The sequence below is a fragment of the Talpa occidentalis genome, unplaced genomic scaffold (assembly GCF_014898055.3).
Source record: "Talpa occidentalis isolate TD23 unplaced genomic scaffold, MPIMG_talOcc4v2.1 talOcc4.7, whole genome shotgun sequence".
Lineage (NCBI taxonomy): Eukaryota > Metazoa > Chordata > Mammalia > Eulipotyphla > Talpidae > Talpa > Talpa occidentalis.
In genome coordinates, this window is record NW_023605083.1 from 51,413,984 (window position 1) to 51,436,203 (window position 22,220).

Here is a 22,220-nt window from a genome sequence, read left to right on the forward strand (position 1 = left end):
CCAAACACAAAGTAAAAATTAAAGCAATAAGACATCAAAGCACATCAGGTCTAAGGTACTTGAGCCGCCACAGCAGTTGATCCATCCTAGAAACAGTTTTGAAGAGAAGCACGTTTACTGAGGGAAGAACTAGACAACATTCAGAACTGGAGCTTGGCAGGTTAATTAACATGAACAAAAATACTTTTCCTAAACAATTTACTTGTCTATGGGAGACTGAACCAAATGCGTATCAGAAGTCAAAAGGGTTAGTTAATAGATTTTGTTTGGATGGAAGTCAAGGAGGTGAGACGTCATGGGACCAGTGGTATTCTTAGAAATATATTACTCAAATATCTTCAGAATAGACTACAAATCTAAACATTTAAAAAAAAAATCACAAGTACTTCCTGTAAAAAGCTTACTGGAAATGTAAAGGAAAAAACAAAGTATCAACATTCAAATCATTGATTGAAATGCTTATATTGCTAACTGATGATGTATGATATTGCACCTTCTTTTAGGAAACAGCGAGTTGGATATTTAAAAATTTTTTTTTCACAAATGAATCAAAAAATCAGGTTCATGGAGTGAGAATCTGTTACACTTTTTTCTTAAGTAACCCACTGGGGATCACCACGAAGAGAAGGTGACAGCTGCCTGAAGCAAAGGAAGAAGGCTTTTCTCATTCCATTCATTGATGGGGGAAAAGGGAGGGAGTATTCAATGCTTATAATTGATGCACCCTTAGCAATCAGTGTGCAACAGCAAACACAAGGAAAAAAAAAACCAGTGTACAGTACTAGTGCTGTTTAAATAACACACCAGATTATACATTGCAGCATAATTAAAACTACACACACATTCTTGGTACATGCTGGTATATAGGATCTCATACACACATTAGCTACCATGCCCTCACACAAATAGTTGCATACTCTCACACACACGGATACATTTATCACCAACAGTCACACGCTGCATTCATTTCCACTCACAGTTTCTGAAGGCTCTATATAAGGTAGATTGCTATATCATCTGGAGCTACCACTTTTTATAAAAGCACATGCTAAAAGATCACGTCCACTGTAATCTTGCAGCAACACTCGGAATGATCACACAAAAACCAGGGAATGTTAGTGCACACACGAAATTAAGCTAAAGAAAAAGTCTTTGGAGTTCCAATCACACGGTTAGTATAACAATCCCATAATTGTGAAGACTAATTGTAAGCTTTTATAGTTGATTAAGTCACACAGTGCAAAGAAAGGTCCATTGACCCTTTTGGTAAAGGGAGGGCTGGAAGCCACACAGATTAAGTTCAATGGATAGTCCATATATACATGTGATGAGGAACACCCAAACTGAATTTGTGCTTAGGTTGGTCATTCGGAATCCCGATGCACTTCTGAAGCATCAGCTCGGCAAATTGGGCAAGTACGGTTTGCCTGAAAAACAAGAGAAAGTTGCCTGAATTGTGGCTCACGTGATGAAACATGTTCATGACAATGGAACTATTTTTACTTCTCATACAGCTTTTACATTCTTTGTTCCTTTGAGGAAGTACGAAGCAGTCATTTAATCTATCTTTAAAAATAATACCCCACAACCTCAAAGATGTAATAGCATATGGATGAAATTTTAGTAAGTCCGTTCACCTAGCACCTCTTCAGATAAACTAAATAAGTGGCTTAAAACTACATCTCAACAAAAGGCACCAGAGTGTCTGCGAAACTCAGAAACAGGCATAATCTGCTCTTTTACTTTGTTTTTTCAAAATTTATTTATGCATACAAGAGCTGGGGCACAGGCCAGAGGTGTGGGGGGTGAGAGGCTTCACCAGAGACAGAGTGGGGAACAGAACAGGCAGATTGACTGAAATACACTGCTGAGGGGAGCAGCGGGCGAGGCAGGAGAGGTCTGATGCGCCATGTGGGTAGCTCCCTGGTTGGGGATCGAACTCGTGCTGCAGTGGCTGTGGATAGCTTCACAGTACTGACACTTAAACCCTTGCGCCACCAGGGAGGCCCTGCTCTTTTACTTTCAACCAATTATTCTCCAAACACTGTCATTTCTAATTTATGACAGCTCTCAAGTCAGTCCTCTTCTTTTTACCCAATTGTTACTAATTGTTCTCTACTGCTCCAGAACATCCTTATCCATCACCCTGACTCAGAAAATTTGTCTTCTATTCCAGCCTCCAAATAGTGGCCAAATATCTTTTCTAAAAAGTATCAGTCATATCCTTTCCCATTGCTTTCAGGATCATGTCCAACCCCCTTTCCACTTCCTAGTAACTCCACAATAAGCAGATCACTGGTTATCTCTGATCTCATGTATTACGGCTTTGTATCTATCTTTTTTCCTAAAAAGTTAAAGACGCTTAGTCTTTAGGATTCAGTTTGGGCTAAACCGGGTGTCCTCTTAGTCACACAGAGTAAGACTGATCTTATTTTAACTCACTTGCTTTCCTCACCACACTGAAATGATCTAACCCACTATTATTACCCCCTACTGAGAATATTCTTTATATTTGTGTCACCTCAGTTTTTTATTTCTTTTTCATAGGAAAAAGGAGAAAATGGTCTGAGAATTAAATGGAAGCACTACAGGTTTATTCCCCCATGTAGCTTGCTGACAAAGGAGCTCCAGTGAGGTCTCTGGAACTCACAGAGCAAACTGTGGCCTAACATATTCAGGGGAAAGTCAAACACATTGCTAAAGGCAGGTAAACCATTTTCATGGTTTTCCATAATCACTCCCACAATGATGATCAAAGTTAATTTTAATTAGTCTTTTCATTTGCATATATTTTGAAATCTGTGTTTCACTTTTGTTTCCCATACCCACCACCCGACCAAACCATGGACTTTTTAATAATAAAGAAAATTCAATGTCATTCTCCTTACAGATGCCATAACTTTACCTTAAGCCATTTGTCAACACACTTGGCATGGAACTCATGGTTACAGGGTAAAACTCTAAGTAGCTGCCTTGACTCAAAATCACACATGCATACTACACACCTAGACAAAAAGAAAGAAAAAAGATCATTTTGCCTCAAAACCAAAGTGCCTTTCCATTTTGTTATGACTATCAAAGCTTACAAAACAGTTTATCATTTCACTTGTCAAAACACAGTAACATCTTAGGGCAAAACATCAGTACCCTAAAAAAAAAAAACCCCACGATATGAAGGCATTTAGGAAGAATGCTGTGCTTTACTAATAGATGATTAAGAAAATATCCGGTTTAATATCTAAGCCAGTCTTACTATTGAATAATATTCACCAAACAGTGCTGAAACAACTGATTACACGCTGAACAATGAAGGTGATTCCTACTGAACACATATACAAAAATTAACTCAAAATTGGATCAAAGGCCTAGACAGAAGCAGATCTTTGACTAGGCAATAGCCTTTTAAGAGATGATACCAAAAACAGAGATAAGTAAACTTAAAAAAAAAAAAAAGGTGAGTCAAAAGATATAATCAAATTGTAAAAAGACAATTCATAGAATGAGAGAAATTTTTGAAAATTCCTGTCTCTCAGTAAAACTTGTAAATATGTAATATACAAATAACTCTTAACAAAAACAATAAAAATATAGCCCAATTTAAAAGTGGACAATGTCTGAATAGACATTTCTCCAAAGAAGATGCATTAACAGCCAGTAAGTACATTAAAGAAACTCAACAGTACTAGCTCCCAGGGAAATGGAATTAATATTTCAATGAGATCAATTTCATCCCCACTAGAATGGCTAAAGTTAAAAGACAAACAATAACAAGTGTTGGGAGATATGGAGAAATGAAAACTTTTTATACTTCTGGTGGTCAAAAACTTAAATACAGAGTAATCATATGACCCAATATACCTAGACACCTAAGAGAAATTTACAAATATGCACAGAAAAACTGCATGAGTGTTCACAACAGTATTATTCATACTAACCAAAAAGTAGGGACAATCTAAATAAATTTATATCTGATGTAAGAATAAATAAAATTTGCTGTATCTATAAAATGGAGTATTATTTGGCCATAAAATGATTGACACTAAATAATAGCAAGCTATACCATGAGGGGCCTTGAAAATGTTATGCTAAGTGTAAGAGCTCAGACATAAGAGACTATGATTCCATTTGTGTGAAATGTTTAGAACAGGCAAATTTACAGAAACAAAAAAGTAAATTAGTGGGGCTATGCTGGGTGCAGAGGATTGGGAAGAAATAGGAAGTAGCTGGTAATGCATAAGGGGTTTCTTTTTGGGATGACAAAAACTGTATAAATTTCACTGTGGTGTTCATTACACAATTCTATGAATATACTAAAAGGCACTAAATTGTACACTTTACCAAGGAGTTGTTATATAGAAGATAGTATAATAAGCAGAATCATTAAATAAAAACCTCAAACTTTACACATTTTATATATAGCAATCTTATATAAAGCACTCTAGAGTTTGAATTAGAAACCCTAAAATTGCTAAGTAACCTAAAAACCCAGAACACTTCTAACAGAGCTTCATGAGATGATAAAAAAGTCCTCCATTTATACCTTCCTAGTTAGTGCAACTAAGAAACAGAACTTTTATTTAAATTAAATAGCCCCACATAAGTAGCAACTGCCTTATTAGACAATACAGGCCTAGAATATGAGATAAAGATTACTTAAATCTTTATCAAGTTATTTTTGATTACGAGCTTTTATCTTACAAAGTACAAAAAGAAATTTATCACTAGTGATATGTGAGAAAGATGTACTTACAAAGTCTGTTCTGACTGGTGGTTGTTAGGATTAAACCGGTAAGAAGGAAGTTGTTCAATATCTGCCTTAGTCAGCCCTCGAGGCTTTGCCTCTCCTAGTCTCTCTGCCAGGTTTAACAGGGCCTGTAGAGGGAAAGGAGACATCTTAATCTTTAAGTTTCTATTACAACAGGTTTTTGATTTTTTATTAAGTCTACTAAGGAAAAAACCTAAATACATACAAAAGTGGAGAAAGAACATAATGAACTTATATAAGCCTATTATCCAGGCTCACCATTCATGACTAATTTTATTTCATCTATTACTTTCTAAACCTCACATTATTTTGAAACAAAGCACTGGTAAAATAGTTCTGTGTAAACAGTATGTTAATCTCAGCACTTCGGACATTTTGGGCTAGATAAAGTCTTACTGTGGCGACTGTCCCGTACATTATAGGATGCTTAGCAATATTCCCAGACTCTAGTCAGGAGATACCAAGAACACCTCCCTGCCCTACTCCCAAATTGTAGCAATGAAAAATGTCTTGAGATATTGCTAAATATCCTCTGGGGAATAAACTGTCCCCAGGTTGTGAATCACAGCTCTAAAAAATAAGGAATATCTACAATATCATACCTAAAAAACTAACAATATCAAATATCTTCATATCAAAAAACTTCAATATCAAATCTTTTTTTTTTTACAGATTTATTTTATTTACTTATGCATCCAAGAACTGGGGTACAGGCCAGAGATGTGGGAGGTGAGATGATTCACCAGAAACAGAGTGGGGAAGAGAACAGGCAGACCTACTGAAATACACTGCTGAGGGGAGCAGCAGGCGAGACAGGAGAGATCTGCTGCGCTATGTGGGTAGCTCCCTGGCCAGGGATTGAACTCATGCTGCAACGGCTGGTGATAGCTTCATAGTGCTGAGACTTAACCCCTCGTGCCCTCTTTTGGTTTCTTAAGCACCCTTTTTGTTCTTATATTTGTTGACAAGATCAGGACCTGAAGAAATTTCCAGTCTCAATTCTGCTCACTGAACCTCAATTCTGATTTGTGTAATTAATATATTCTTTGGCCCCTGTATTTAGGCACATCATGTTTACTTGTTATGTTAGATCCACTGATGGAACATTGCATAATTTATTTAAGATGGTAAAAATAGTAACTCCTAATTTTATCATTCTTTTATTAGATGGAATATTTCTATATCAAGCAACTACCCCCCACAAAACTGTACTTAGTAAAATTTATATAGAAGACAGTAAAAGACCAACAAAGTTTTTTTTTAAGTTTCATTATTAATCATAGATTTTAACAAATGATTAATCACAGATTTTAACATTTATTCCAATATACTGCAGCAATTATGCTCTTTGATCCTTACATCATACCTCCTTTCTCCCAGTTTTTAATGGTTCTGATTACTCTGGTTTTATCCTACAATCAGGCAGTCTTTTCTGTGCTGCTTTCCCTCTTTTCCCTCTTTTAAAGGCTGCCACAGGATTAAGAGGATGGGTATCAAATAAAAGATGATGGACAACGAAAGGAACACAATTTTCAAAAATCTCAATAATTAATGCTGTGGTAGCTATGTGTTTTAATATGATGGTGCCACAACACTGGCCTCAGGGCAGCTTTATTTGGAAAATTGGGTCATTTAAATAAATTGCTATCCCCTCATCATGTCCCTGAATCCTTCTAAATGCTAAAATAGATGTTTGAAAATTGTTATGTTTATGTTTACTTGATGCTAATTGCAATTAACATAAAATTTTAATATACTTTCAATACTATTACATATACTATAGGACACTAAGGTGAACTAACAGAATTTGTGACAATTATATTCAATTAAAAAATGTTCATTAAGTCTTTACTGGACAGAGAATGTAATTATAATGAAGTCCTCAACAAATGTATATGATCTAGTAATCCAGACACCAAAAGGCAAGACATCCCTAGTTTTATATTTGGTTTTATAAGAACAAAAAGGAATAAGTAACTCATAGAAATCTGGAAACAGACTAAAAATGCCTTCCACAGAGGTATTTAGCTGGATCTTGAAAAATGTCCACGACCCAAACTGTGGAGGGAGGGGGGAATTTTCTTAGGCAGAAAGACCAAAAGGAATAAAAGCAATTAGGCAAGAATGTATAGAGCAGATTCAGAAAATGGTGAGTACTCTGAAGTAGGGTGTGTTGTAGGTATATATACCATGAGATAAAACCAGAAAAGCAAGTAAGACTTTCTGATCGGAATAAAGCAGAATGTCAAGCGTTCAACTCCAAATACACTTTAGAAAAGGATTTCAATGCCAAATATAAAAACATTTTTTTTTTTAAACAGGGAAGTTATCACCATTTTCCTATAATATGTACATAAAGGTTTAATGAAGAATGTCTTTTCAGTATGACTTGATTTTAATATAAAATACCTATAGGATAACCAACTTTTTCTTACTGCTTTGTACACACTAACATAAACAGTATAGAATCAAAAATTATTAGAGACCTCTCCTCTCCCAGCGATATCTGGGAGTGGAATATAACTGCATTTTGAAAAACTACATAAGAATAAAAAGCATTTGGCTAAATCTCTTCCACATGCACTAAAACAAAACAAAGGTAATCTAAAATTTTGTTTCTATATGCGTCTCTTGCCTGTCCCCAGGTTCAATTCACCTAAACTGCTGTAGTATTTATATTGAGGCTGGGGTAAAAGAGAGAGCTAGCAGCATCAAATAGAAGTCATACAGTCACTCACATTCAACATATATAAACAAATCCACATTTGCTATCCAACCCCTAAACTGTACCTATTCCTAATCTCAAATAATAACAGTATCTAAATTAAAAGATGCCATCTATTTGACCAACTGTATCTTTGATAGTTTCTTCACAGGCATTTGCAGAACATTAAGAGCATGTTCTGTTGCAACTTTCTCATCCCTGCCTTAGTCTTAAAAAGACCTTTCTTGTTCTTTAAGAACTGGTTCAAATACTTCTGCTTCCACAGCATCTTTTCAGAAAAACCCATCATAATTCATCATTCTTTCATTTACATTCTCTCAGAAGAACTTTCTGTAATTCTAACAGAGCACCAATCTCATCTTATCACAGCTGTGTAATAAGGGTTGAAGGGCTGAAATATCCTTGGGTATGCTAAACACTTTCATGACATATTTGTTATTTTAAAATGTATAAAGCACTTGCCTAATTAATATTTAATCAGATGAATGAGTAGAACAATACTTTTTATATACATACTACCTCTTAAATTAATTCAGTTCACCTACTAACCTCATAATTTTCTACTTCTCCATCTTCCACATCCAATTCAAAGCTGAAAGTTGGCCCCACTGTAGGTGGCACTGGAAGCATGGATCTGCAGTGACAATAACCAACACTAGCATTGATACATTAGTACATTATTTCAATGAACAAGACAACAACAAGGCCAACCCTACATTAGGAATGAGAAATAGTCAGTGTAATCAGTGTTTAAAAGAGTGATTTTCACTAGCAATAAGCAATTAAAAACTGACATTAAAAAATACCATCCACAATAGCAGAAAAAAAGAAACAAGGAATGTATTTAAACAAAGTAGGGCAGAACCTATATAATAAAATCTATAAATTACTGCCAGATAATTTTAAAAAGATGAATAAAGAAATATACCGTAAGAAGACCAGAAGACTCAACACTGTTTTCAATTTTCTTCCAAAACTTACTTACAGATTTCGTGCAATCCCTACCAATATCCCAGGAAGGTTTTTGTTTATTAATTAGGAACTGATTTTAAAATGTGTATGACTATGCAAAGAACTTTATACTGTTTTTATGACTTATATAAAACTGCAATTATTCAAATAGTGTGTCGGTCCTCTGATGCAAAGACTACACTTCCTAGTCTTCTTAGAAGGTAGTTAGTCATGAGTCAATTATGGTCAATGAGATATAGGCAGGAGTTAGTATCTACACTCTTCTTTTCTTTTTTTTTAAGATTTATTTTTATTTTTACACAAGAACCAGGGTACAGGCCAGATGCGTGGGAGGGCGAGAGGATTCACTGGAGACAGAGCAGGGAACAGAACAGGCAGACTGAAGAAATACAATGCTGAGGGGAGCAGCAGGCGAGACTAGAGAGTCTGCTTCGCCATGTGGTATTCTCCCTGGCCAGCCGGGATTGAACCCGTACTACAGAGGCTGCGGACATCTTCACAGTGCAGCGCTCAACCACCTGCGCCACCAGTGAGGCCCAATATCTACACTCTTAAGGAAGTACTTGTGAGAGAAGACAAATTAGGCGGAAAGATCCATTTTGTTAGCTGGAATGAGAAAAGTATTATCTAGAGTCTGAGAAGTCATCTAATGTAGAGGAAGATCAGGGAGAAGAAACTATATAATTCTGAAGATAGTATATCCATTCCTCAGTTATAGGGCTAAAATCATCCACTTCTGGACTTCATTACATGAAACAGAAATAAAGAACTATCATATTTAATCTATGAATATTTTGGCCATAATCCTTATAGAACATTGTCTTAAGAAACATTCTCTTTTTCTCTTTGAGAGAAAAACAAGCATCAGAAGTTGCATAATCAAGAAGGTGGAAGTGATGCCAGCTGTAAGGCAAAAAACTTTATGAAACTTTTTCATTTTTTGAGGTTAATTTATTTTTTGGCTTATAAAGTTCTTGTTCCCTCACATCTCCCATGTCCTTGGCCTGTCTCTTTCTTTTTACCTTTAACAGTTCGCCCATTTCAACCCCTCAACATGAAATAAAAATATCTAACACCCTCTATATACCACATAAAAGGTGTTCAAAAGGTAAGTGAATTTCAGGGGAGTCAAAATCCAGAACTCATTAAAAGAAGAAAGATAGAACTTACAACACATATGGTAGTAAGCTGGGATGATATGGGGGAGGTGGTATCGGCTGCTGAGATCGGTATCTACTACGTCCTGTGAGTCTTCGAGGCATAAAAGGAGGATAAGGCTGTTGAGGGAAAATGTTTAAATAATTTAATATCATTCCAACTTTAGAATTATTTAATCTGTCAGATAAAATCTCTTCTCAATACCTAGAAAGTTCTTTACTATTCAAGTGGTATTTAATTTCTTTTTTTTTTTAAAATTTATTTATTATGCATATAAGAGCTGGGGTGTAGGTGAGAGGTTCAGGGTGTGAGAGGATATACCAGAAACAGAGGGGAGCAGAACAGGCAGAGACAGAAATACACTGCTAAGAGGAGCATCAGGCGAGACAGGAGAGGTCTGCTGAGCCATGTGGGTTAGCTCCCTGGCCAGGGATTGAACTCGTGCTTCAGTGGCTGGCAACAGCTGCATAATGCTGCGACTTAACCCCTTATGCCACCAGGGAGGCCTGGTATTTAGTATTTCTTAAGTGTTAATTTAACATAGTTGCCACAACTAACTAAAAACGTACATTTAGGTATATTTCTTTTTTTTTTTTTAATAGAGGCATGTTTTATTTATTTGTTTGTTTGTTTGTTTGTTTATACATGCACTGGGTACAGTCAGAAGCGCGGGAGGGTGAGAGAATTCACCAGAGCCAGAGCGGGGAGCAGAGAAGGCAGAAGGACCGAAGCACACTGCTGAGGAGAGCAGCGGGCGGCAGGAGAGGTCTGCGCGCCATGTGGGACCCTCCTCTGGTGGCCGGGGAGCAGCCGGGGATCGAACCGGCGCCCCAGAGGCTGCGGGCAGCTTCGCAACCCAGCGCTCAACCGCTGCGCCACTGGGGAGGCCCCATTTAGGTATATTTCTAAATACAATTTCCAATTGAATATTTTCAAGAATACAGTGATACAACGCAAAACTAAGTTTTCAAAGCAAGTAATTTAAATTAATAACAATGAATCAACACTTACTACTCCAAAGGACACCTCTTGATGCAAAGGATCATGTGTTAAGAACTGCAAAGGAGCTGATGGAGGTAATGTTGGGGGATGAGCTGATGGAGGGTAAGTGAAACCTCCTACTGGAAGATGTTCTCCTAAGAGTTCCACTTCATTTTCTATCCTTTGCAGAGGCTGAGGTGAGGGAAAAAAGCAAACTTCCAGCATTTAGACATAGAGTGCTTCTTAATAATCAATCCCTCCCCCCAATCTTTAAGGTCAGGCATCTCAATGTTCACATCACTCTAAATTTAAACACCTGGACATAAAGTCTGTATTAAAATCTCCCTGTCTTTAATTAAATTTCAATAAAAAAGTCTCTGAAATAAACATTTCCACTATCCTTTAAAGGATACATTGCTTTTACTCTTTGAACTTTCTCTTTAAAATGAGAGAAAGAAAAGGCCAAAAGTCATGGAGTAAGCCACTTATATATGAAAGTTAAAATTACTCTGTCATGGCACACTATGTTCATAGGTTTTTCTGATACTTATTTCTTCAAAAGATGAAACTGAACATGGTATGTATTTTTAAGTCCGAACCTAAATTGGTCAGGGCTAACTGGGATAAGATACAGCAGGCAGTATGCTATAGTAGAAAGTTTATGGGCTTTGTTTGACATTAGATTCTTGGTCCTCTCACTAATCAGTCATGTGATTATACAAATTAATTTGAACCTTAGTATTGCCATCTGTAAAACTGACATATTTACAGCCTACTTCAAAAGAATGTCAGCAAATACTGAGATAATGTACAAGCAGCACACAGTGCTATGCAAAGCACACAGCATGTCTATGTGTTTTTTAAACAGCTTTGAGATATAATCCACATATTATAAAATTCACCTGGCTAATGGATATAATTATATAATTCAATGGAATTTAGTGTAATAATTGTCCAACAATCACAACAATCTAATTCCAGAATATTTTATCACTCCCACCAAAAATGTCCCATATCCACTGGCAGTCACAACTCATCAATTCCTCCCCATCCAGTCCTGGACAACTGCTAGTCTACCTTTTGTTTATTGCATTTGCCTATTCTGGACATCTCAATATGGACTGTTATAATATGTGGCCCTTGCATCTGGCTTCTTTCAGTTAGCATAATGTTTTCAAGGTTTATCCACCTTGTAGTTTATCAGTACTTCAATCCTTTTTATGATTTAATAATAATCCTCTTTATACACCATGCTTTATACATTCATTAGATGACACTTTGTGTTGACATTTTTAAATATATTCTCAAGAACATGTGCTCATGAATATTGGTTGAATTTCCTCCTGCAGGCAGACTAACAAATGCATTATTCCAATGTAAATAATTACTAACACATAAGTTTGTAAGTCTATTTACAATTGAGAGGAATCAAAACTGAGGATGTGATGACAACATAAGTGAACCTAAGTTCTGATTCGGCTCTGTGACTCAACCTTTTAAAGAATTCCAAATTCAAAAGAAAAAATACACACGCAAAGAAAAAGAAAGAAAGAATCCCAAATTCAAAAGTGATGGCTAATTTTTGCATAACCTTGAATTCCCAGATACCGGAAGTTAAGGAATCCTATCTTGATTTTAACAAAAGATTTCTTGCAGAAGTAGTTTTAGCTTTTCAGATAAGTCAAATTTCTGTCATAATTGGGTTTTACAGTTTTCAGGAACACAGCCAGGTAAGGTCACCTCTCCCTGAGACCCAATAAGATGCATAAATCCTTACTAAAGGATGGTTAGACTCTATTAGAATATGTTGTCATGTTCCTTCCAGAGGGATGAAAACTTCCACTCTAACCATTTCCACCATACGGTCTCCCTTCTATTCTCTCTCAGTGCCTAATGGTTCATCAGATGTTCACCTTGGTCTGTTCAAAAAACTTCCTGTGCCCTCCTTTCAATTTACAGTGTTTATCTACCCCCTCAAGCCCTTACTCCCCAGTAATATGCCTCTCAGCTACATTCCAATCCCTGAACAGATTTAACTATGTTAACAGATGATTACATCTACTTTTCATCAGAACACAATGAAAACAAAAAAGTTCTTTTGAAAAAACAATTTAAGGAATACAAATCCTAACAAGTATAAGCAACTCAGTAATTTTTACTTTCCAACTAAGAAATACAGGAAAGGGAAAATCAGTTCAACTGAATTTTTCTGCAGATTGTATTTCCTGAAGGACTGTAAATAAAAAGGAACAATTTTAAATTAAATAACATAAAATAAGCTGAAAGATTTAAGAAACTTTAAGATGAATGTATCTATATTAATTTGTATGTCTGTAGATTCCTTCATTCTTTTAAGAACCAGAAGAATGACTAAGTTACATCTACTAAGTTAATTTGCCTTTTATAGCTAAACACCATATGAAAAATTAAAGACACAAGAATAGATACCTACCGATCGTGATTGCTGTGTTTGGAAGGGGACAAACTGGCCTGGTGGTGGCAAATGAGGAGGATGATGAGGAGAAAGGTGAGGTGGATGTAAAAGAAATGGATCACTAGAAATAAGGGGTGGGAACGCAGCATATGGTACTGGTAAGTGCTGAACTGAACATGCTTGAAGCATCTGTAAGAGAAATGGTTTTTGTTAAAAGTATCAGACTATGTAATTAAAAAAAAAAAAAAAACAACTATACACTGAGACAGAAATATTCATTACTATATCACTCCAAAAACCATACCAAAATGTTTTTATAATTTAATGAAATACTAGCATAATTTTGCATTATTAGTAAAATACAGATAATTGTTACCAGTATTTTACTTATGCAGTTAAATACTGTATTATATCTAGTTATGAATCACTCAAAACACCTAACTTTCCTCTTAGCCTCTTAAGCGCCTATGAAATGGGAGAAGAGTGATGCAGAGAAAAGGAAAAGGGATCTCTACTTAATTTAATATATAGCAGACTCTACTGCTTTCCAAGAATTTCTCTTTTTCAATCTTGTAGAATTTTTTTTATTTCTAAAATTGCTATGCAAAGTATACAGCATGTCTGTGTCTTTTTAAAACAGCTTTGAGATATAATCCACATAAATTTATAAGAGCCCAATTCACAATTAAATGCTTTTTATGTGTTTTCAGTATTTTAGTCTGCTAATTTAACACACTGGTTGTTCTTTGACCTATTACCAACAAATGGTAAATTAATCTGCTAAACTGGTATAAGTATTTGTTGTATGTGTGCATTCATTTTAATCTCACTTTCAGCATAGGGTATTAGGATTATATATAGATTTAGCAAAGTACTTTGTTTTGAAGACATTATTGACCTTATACAAGTCATTTGAATCTCCTACCACTTTAGCTACCTCATTTATGAAATGAGGTTGGCCCAGAGGGTTGAAAGATTAAGAGGATAAAGGGTAAGAAATAGTAAGAAATGGATGTGAATCCCTGCTCTCTCATACTAATGATCTCAGTGACATTAAGGAAGCCATTTTCAATTTCATCATCTAGAAAATGGGGATACCATTGTCATCACAGTCATCCTATGTGAGGAATAAATTAAGACCAAGCACTCAAAGTGCTCATTAAAACCCGGTAAGCATGGAAACTATTACTGTTGAGCACTAAAGTCTCTGAGACTACTATTAACTAGTCCAATATACCACAAAGCCAATCATTAAGAAGCTTTAGTTATAAACAGCGCTAAGACCTTCAGGATATTCAAGTATGCATAAGTTAATTACTATAAAAATAAGTTTTGAAAGCTAATTTTATTAAATTGTTACTATAAGGATGCTATTGAGATTCTGTTATAAAACTATCTTTTTTGTTTGCTTCTACAATGCACTCAGCCATTCCAAAGAGACTGTACACACTTACTGGAGGAGGCACGCTACAGACAGGGAGGTGCTGTCCACTGAAAACCACAGAGCATCCTGGGACCTGCTGTGTGCTGCAAGCAGGGATGTGCTGGCCTGTGCAGAGTGGAATCCCATGTGGTGCAACTGTTGTTACTGTATAAGAAACAGGGACTGTGCCCTGATGGAGCTAATAGGAGAAAACCAGAACATTAGCTGTATAATAACTACTAAAAATTAAAACCTGGAATCAACAAAATTTCTGGAATCTTTTTTTTTTTAAAGATTTCATATATACATAAAAGAACTGGGGTATAGGCCAGAGGTGCGGGGGTGAGAGGACTCACCAGAGACAGAGTGGGGATCAGAACAGGCAGACTGAGTGAAGTACACTAAGGGGAGCAGAGGGCAAGACAGGAGAGGTCTGCTGCTCCATGTGGGTCAGCAACCTGGCTGGGTATCGAACTCATGCTGCAGCGGCTGCGGGCAGCTTCATAGTGCTGAGACTTAAACCCTTGCAACACCAGGGAGGCCCCTGATTCCCTTTTTAAGTTGCAAAGATTTTTACAATGTATTTCTCCAACTGCTTCAACCAAAATATTTTTTTGTCACTGAATAGGAAAGCCGACTGCTTGAAGAGTGGTATGTGATACACACAAATTAGAGGTAAACGCTTCCCTTAGAAAGGTTTGAAAAATCCCTAATAATAATGAATTGTTGCATTAACTATTCTAGCGTGCCGTACAGAGCAGAAAACTTTTCTAAAAGAGAAAATGTAGAAAACTGAAAGCTTTTATCTTCTAATACCCGGTCACAGCCAATTAGAAAAAAATTTAACGGTAACTAGTGAAACAATGTCAGAATGCATTAAATAAGTTAAAAGGCTTCCTCCTCTCTAAGCCAATCTTAAATATTAATATATCCTTTTATCTTTCTCTATAAGTAAACATATCCAAACATGATTGCCCACAGACTGCTGTCATGCTGGATTGTCTTTGGTTTTTTAATAAAACTGTTATCATATTATCCCACATCTTATTATTCCAGTTAATACTGTGGCCTTTTCTTCAAGGGAGATAAAGGCAATTATTTTTTTTTTTTTTGGATACTAACCAGATATTTCAAGTACAACTCAAAACAGAACTCTATTCATATACCAATGGACAGTCAAGTTGTCACTCTTGCCAACAGAAACACAATTGTGAAAAATATCAAATCATATCCTTTCACAGCAGTTTCATTTATTTCAGAGGGATTCTCGGGTTAAAGGGTGATTGTATTTTAAACTTTTGCAAAAGGTGGGATTGAGTAAGTCACAATCCCAACAATAACAATAGGGACCCATTTTTCTAGCACCTCTACTCTAGACGTATGTGCATTATAAGCATAGACTTATATGAATAAAGAAAAAACTGTGTCAACAAATTTGCTTAAATTTGCATTTCTGATTAGAGGCTGTACATCCTTTAAATGTTTATTAGGCATTTAGAGTTCCTTTTCTGTAAATAATCTAAAACCTTTGTTCACTGCCCATTAAAGACTGAGTCTAACTGTCATGGACTTTTCTATCCCCCAAAGATTTATTTATTTATGCATACAAGAGCTCGGGTGTAGGCCAGAGGTCGGGGTGGTGGTGGTGGTGAGAGGATTCACCAAAGACAGAGTGAGGAGCAGAACAGGCAGATTGACAGAAACAAACTGCTGAGGGGAGCAGCGGGTGAGTCAGGAGAGGTCTGCTATGCCATGTGATTTAGCCCCCTGGCTGGGGATCGAACTTGTGCTACAGTGGCTGGCAACAGCTTCATAGTGCTGAGACTTAACCCCTTGTACCACCAGGGAGGCCTGTTATGGACTTTTATTTATTTATTTATTTATTATTTTTATACAGGCCAGCGGTGTGGGGTGGGTGAGAGGATTCAACAGAGACAGAGTGGAGAACAGAACAGGCAGATGGACCAAAGTACACAGCTGAGGGGAGCAGCAGGGCGAGACAGGAGAGGTCTGCCCCACCATGTGGGTATCTCTCCCACCATGTGGGAATCAAATCGGTGCTGCAGAGGCTGCAGACAGCTTCACAGTGCTGCGCTCAACCTGCTGAGCCACCAGGGAGGCCCTATTACGGACTTTTCAATGATACTTTTTTATTTGACTATTATGGAGAATTTCTAACATGCTTAAAAGTAGTACAATGAACCCCAAAATCCATCACCTAGTCCCTAAAACCATTAAACCACAGTCAGTCCATCCCTAGTACTTCACCCTTTCCTATATTTTGCTAAAGCAAATCCCAGGTGCCCATCATTTCAGTATGTTTTTCTTAAAGACAAGAACACTTAAAATAACCACAACAGCACTATCATACCTAAAATACTAAGTCAATGTTCAAAAATTCCAATTGTGTCACCAATATCATAAATGATTTTCAATAGTTTTCCTGATCAGCATACAAAAATGGCTTACATATTACAATTAATTTGAACATCTCTTTTAAATTTATAGTTGCTACTTGTATGTCTTCTCATCACCTTCACTGCCACCACTTATCTATTGAAAACTCTGGGCTACTTATTAGTGTAAATCTATTTAAAAGTTTTTCAGTATGTTTGATTCTACTATTAAGAAATAAAACTGACTGCCATGTATGTGTTTTTGTAATCTATCAACCTGTTCATGAGTCTTAAAAGTGATTTATCTAAGGTGCTAAGGATTTTCTGTTTATATGATCTATTTTATCCACAAATATTAATGGTGTTATTTACTCTTTCTTTAGTCTTACAAAGAGTAATCTTTTTCTTGCCTTCTGTCCTCTGTCTTGGCTTAGTCTGGTTTCAATCAACTGAAGAGATTTGATAGTATTGATCATTCTGACATATTCCAAGTATAAAGCACTATAGTGCTCAAAGTCACACCATTAAATATGCTGCTGAAGCAGGTTATCTAAACTCATTGTACATATATTTCTATTGGTTATCATTTACAGTCCTTTCTTTATGAACTTGGTTAACTGTTTACTGTTTACATGCCTTGAAAAATTATTTGGGGAACTCCTTTGAGAATTAAAATGAAGATTCCATCCTCTAAGGAGAATATGCATGCTTTCTAGACCCCTGAAGTCCTAATCGTATCCCATGTAGGAAGGGAATCAAACTTAAGTGGTCTTTGATTTCTGTCCTCTTTGCCTTCTACTAGGAGAAAATGGAAGCTGTATAAAATTAGGAACTAAGCTAAAACAGCTTCACTTTAGGCAAAATTGTTTCCCTGAATGTAAAAATATTCTGGAAATGTAAAAAAAAAAAATGAAACACTTCAATAAATAGCCACCAACTTTTAGCATCTCTATTTCCCATACATTGTGTTACTGTACCTGATCATGTATGTCAACCATGACTGCATTCTGCTGGGGTGGATGAGCAGCAGGGTGTAACAGACGGGGAGATACATTCGGAGGGTGGAAGGCTCGAGGTTCCTCTATTGCTTGCTGCTGTGCATAAGGGAGATGGTGATAGTTTTCATCTTGACTAATGGAATTATGTCGAGACAGTCGATCCCTTCTTCCTCTCTGGCGCCTGACAGGAGGACTGTAATATAGGAAGTATCAAAAAATCATAATGTTCACAGTTGTGATCCATTAGGATTCTATCCTTTGCAACCCATCAGTGGTATATGCTTTGGTAAACTTGAATATTAAGTTTTAACAATTGGGGTTCCCCATCAACTTAAAAAACTTAAAATTAAATAAAATGTACATGTTTAAATAAAACTGGAATCAGTTCTCAAAGTATTTAGAACTCTACAACCAGCCAGTGTCTCTTTTTGGTTAACTATGAAATCTGCCTATAAAAAGATGAGCCATGTATCAGCAATTTCATATAATCTATCATTTTGCTCCCTTTATTTTATAAACATTACAAAATAAGTTTTAATCTGCAGTTATTTTACCAGTATTCCTCATATGCCTAATGGGTACCTGATGTTTGTCTATTTGGTTAAGACATACAGAAAGACAGTGTTCTTGTATGGCCCAAATGACAATTTAAAAAAAAATTAAAGTAGAAAATATATGAAACAAAAGAAAAACATTTAACTTGTTGAGAAGTGCAAATATAATATTAATTGAAGAAATGCTGAGACTGGAAATAATTGACATAGGTCCTCAATGCTGCTCTTGACACATCATCCTCCAGTTTTTGCGCCACTTATTAACTGCCTTGTCGCTATTTTTAGTATAGCTTCTTTTGCTTCAAAATCTATATAATGTATTTCAACTGAATTTAAAATGTTATCCACCTCAGAATTTACTTTAATGTTTTATTTTGAGATAATTTCAGTATGGTCTTTACATACCACTCTCTGATTTCCTACATGCTATTATCTTTCATAAGCATAGAAAAATTATCAAAATTAATAAACCATGGTACCATACTATTTATCAAATTGAGACTTTACTAGTTTTTCCACCAATGTCCCTTCACTGCTGCAGAATCCAATGCAGGATCCCATATAGTTGACATATCTCCTTAATCTCCAATCTGTGACCGTTCCCCAGTCTTTCACGATCATGTTATCTCTGAAGACAGGCATTTAGTATGTAGTACATTCTTCAACCTGTGTTTGTGTGATGTCTTCTCAAGATCTGCCTGAAACTATGCATTACTGGAAAGGTTACCATGGGGTAAGAGACCATTTTCAGTGAATCATATTAAGGGGCACTTGATACCAAATTGCACCACTAGTGCGCAAGTATTACTGACCACTTGGCTAAACTGCGATCAGCAAAGACCCTCTCCCATTCTCTCCTTTGTAATTACCAATATTTGTGGGAAGATAAGTTTCAGACCATGCAAATATTCTGCCTTTGTTCAAAGTCCTGCCAGTAATTTTAGCATGCATGAATGGATCTTCAACAATCACTCTAATGTTATTCCAGTGGTGATTTTCAATTTCATTTCATCTACATGTAGAAAGTATAATAAAAAAGGAAGAATCATCACTCCTCTCCCATTTATATTTATTCAGTTGTTTATAATCAGCATAGGCTCATGGATATTTATTTTATTCTCTGGGTTATATCTTATTTTGTTCAAATTATTACAATTTTATCCAATGGGAGTACTTTCAGTTTGGCTCCTGTGCCCTTTTCAATATGTCCCTATCCTTTTTTTTAAGATAGAAATGTTTATTTTATGAATAGCTTTCTTTTTTGTAAATTTTTTTAACATTTATCATTTTTTAAATTTTTTTAGATAATATTTGCTGCCCCCCACTCCCTCACATTGAGTCCCCATAGAATTTCCTTCCCCAAGGCCTCATGCACCATCACCACAGTACCCTGTGCACCTCCCTCCCTCCAATCCCTCTTCCACCTCCTTCCCTGCAGTATGTCTCTGGTTTATAATTGTCTGTTTTTGCTTTGTTGTATTTTTTACTATTATTAGTATTATTTTTTTACAGTGACGTCTTATTTGGTTCCCCTATATTCATTCCTGTTATAAGTGAAACCATCCGATATTTTTCTTTTTCCTTCTGGCTTATTTCACTGAGCATAATTCCTTCTAGCTCCATCCACGTTGCTGCGAATGGCATGAGTTTATCTTTTTTGATTGCTGAATAATATTCCTGTCCCTATTCTTTTGAGAACTTCCTTAAATATCTGGTAACCAATATGCCTCAGGATCTTTTTATTCCTCCCTATATCAGTCCAGGAATTAAACAGTTTGCCAAAGACCACATGCTCTTTTAATTGTTGAATGGTATTTAGAAGTCAAGATCAGGGCACTAGGTGTGCTCATCACTACATGTCACTGCTTCTAATCTGAGGGAAAAAAATATACATACTAAATCATGTTAATACACGTTATCGACACCTCTCTTTGTACAAATGTTCTACAGATGTGTTTATCAATATGTATCACTAAAAAGAAAAATAAATTGCTAATTAAACAATAACATCAATTTTAAGTCTTTATTTAATGTCAAGATGTCAAAAACATACTCCATAAAATCAAAATAGAATATATTTGCTCAGATTCACACTCACCTTCCCAAAAAACACCCAACCTGTGTAACAAACTTTAAGGGACCCTCTTAATATTGTTTCTGTCTCTTGTTGCCACTTACACTCACTCCTCTACTCAAAAACAATTTCAAAAACTCGAACTAAACACAAATCAAAATCTAAGGCCTTGGCCTGACATCTAAGTCACTTTACAATTTTGGCTCCTATCTTTTCTATATTGCTTCTTCTTTTTTTTTTTTTTAAATAGAGGCATGTTTTTAATTATTTATTTGTTTTGTTTGTTTGTTTCCTTGCTTATACATGCACTGGGTACAGTCAGAAGCACGGGAGGGTGAGAGAATTCACCAGAGCCAGAGCGGGGAGCAGAGCAGGCAGAAGGACCAAAGTACACTGCTGAGGGGAGCAGCGGGCAGCAGGAGAGGTCTGCGAGCCATGTGGGATCCTCCTCCTGTGGCCGGGGAGCAGCCGGGGATCGAGCCGGCGCAGCAGAGGCCGCGGGCAGCATCGCAACCCAGAGTTCAACTGCTGCGCCACCGGGGAGGCCCTCTATATTGCTTCTTATTAAATCTGTTTATATGAGTCTTTGTAACAGAACAATTAGGGAGCAGTAATGAAAAAAATCTAGAAATAACAGTGATAAAAGGTGGAGTAGTATTTCTTTCAGTTGACTTTAAATTAACAACAGATATATACTTAGTCATTTTGGTGTATAATTTTGTGAACAACAAAGTTTTTCCCCTGTGGCTTCACCTGCCTTTCATTAGATTACGTTTTCTGATTATGCTTTTTATCATCTTTTCAATTCTATGAGTCATACATTCTAGTTCTGTTCTAGTGATTGCCCTTAAACTTCTAAAAACATATTTCCATTTTTCTAAATACATCTGGATTTATTCAGCATTCCTGGAGGGTATAAAATGACATTTAATACTTTTATTTCTCACTGCTTTTCCCGTCTCATGTTCAAACTTCTGCATTTCTCTTTTTTAAACAATAGATGCATATTCAGATTTAGCAGTATGTCCTTTTTGCTTCCTCTGTTAACTTAAATGTCTTAAATCCTAATTCTTGCATTTATTCTTCCTTCTACTTCCCAGAGTATGGTATTTAATAATTCTTTCAGGAAGGATCTCTTACTGGTCAGCCTTCTTTGTCTCTGTAAGTCTGAAATGCTTTAATATTTTGACTTCATACAAAGTGATAAATCAGCTACTAGAAATCAAAGTTGCCTCTTTTTTTTTTTAAGATTTATTTATTTTTATACAAGAGCTGGGCTACAGACCAAAGGCGAGGGAGGGTGAGAGGATTCACCCGAGGCAGAGCAAGGAGCAGAACAGGCAGATGACAGAAATAAACTGCTGAGGGGAGCAGCGGGCACGACAGGAGAGGTCTGCCACACCATGGGGGATTCTTGCTGGCTGGCAGGAATCAAACCCGCACTGCAGAGGCTGTGGACAGCTTCATAGCAAGGCGCTCAACCTGCTGCACCACCAGGGAGGCCCCTCAAAGTTGCCTCTTTAAGAATGCTTGTAGGGCCTCCCAGGTGGCGCAGCGGTAGAGCGCTGGGTTGCGAAGCTGCCCGCGGCCTCTGTGGCGCCGGTTCGATCCCCGGCTGCTCCCCGGCCACCGGAGGAGGGTCCCACATGGCGCGCAGACCTCTCCTGCCGCCCGCTGCTCCCCTCAGCAGTGTACTTCAGTCCTTCTGCCTGCTCTGCTCCCTGCTCTGGCTCTGGTGAA

The 22,220-nt window shown here is 36.7% G+C and overlaps 1 protein-coding gene across 16 annotated transcripts in view; it reads right to left on the reverse strand.

Moving 5' to 3' along the window:
• Positions 1–1,202: 1,202 nt before the first annotated feature.
• Positions 1,203–22,220, reverse strand: part of RNF38 (ring finger protein 38) — a 59,866-nt gene continuing 38,848 nt past the window's right edge. For all 16 annotated transcript variants that reach the window (XM_037494535.2, XM_037494539.2, XM_037494538.2 and 13 more), the window contains 9 exons: positions 17,832–18,045; positions 14,490–14,657; positions 13,054–13,224; positions 10,632–10,793; positions 9,633–9,739; positions 8,040–8,124; positions 4,751–4,872; positions 2,906–3,005; positions 1,203–1,427 (listed from right to left, as the gene is read on the reverse strand). In XM_037494535.2, coding sequence (XP_037350432.1) covers positions 1,365–1,427; positions 2,906–3,005; positions 4,751–4,872; positions 8,040–8,124; positions 9,633–9,739; positions 10,632–10,793; positions 13,054–13,224; positions 14,490–14,657; positions 17,832–18,045 — 1,192 coding nt within the window. In that variant the 3' untranslated portion in view covers positions 1,203–1,364. The remainder of the gene's footprint in view (positions 1,428–2,905; positions 3,006–4,750; positions 4,873–8,039; positions 8,125–9,632; positions 9,740–10,631; positions 10,794–13,053; positions 13,225–14,489; positions 14,658–17,831; positions 18,046–22,220) is intronic.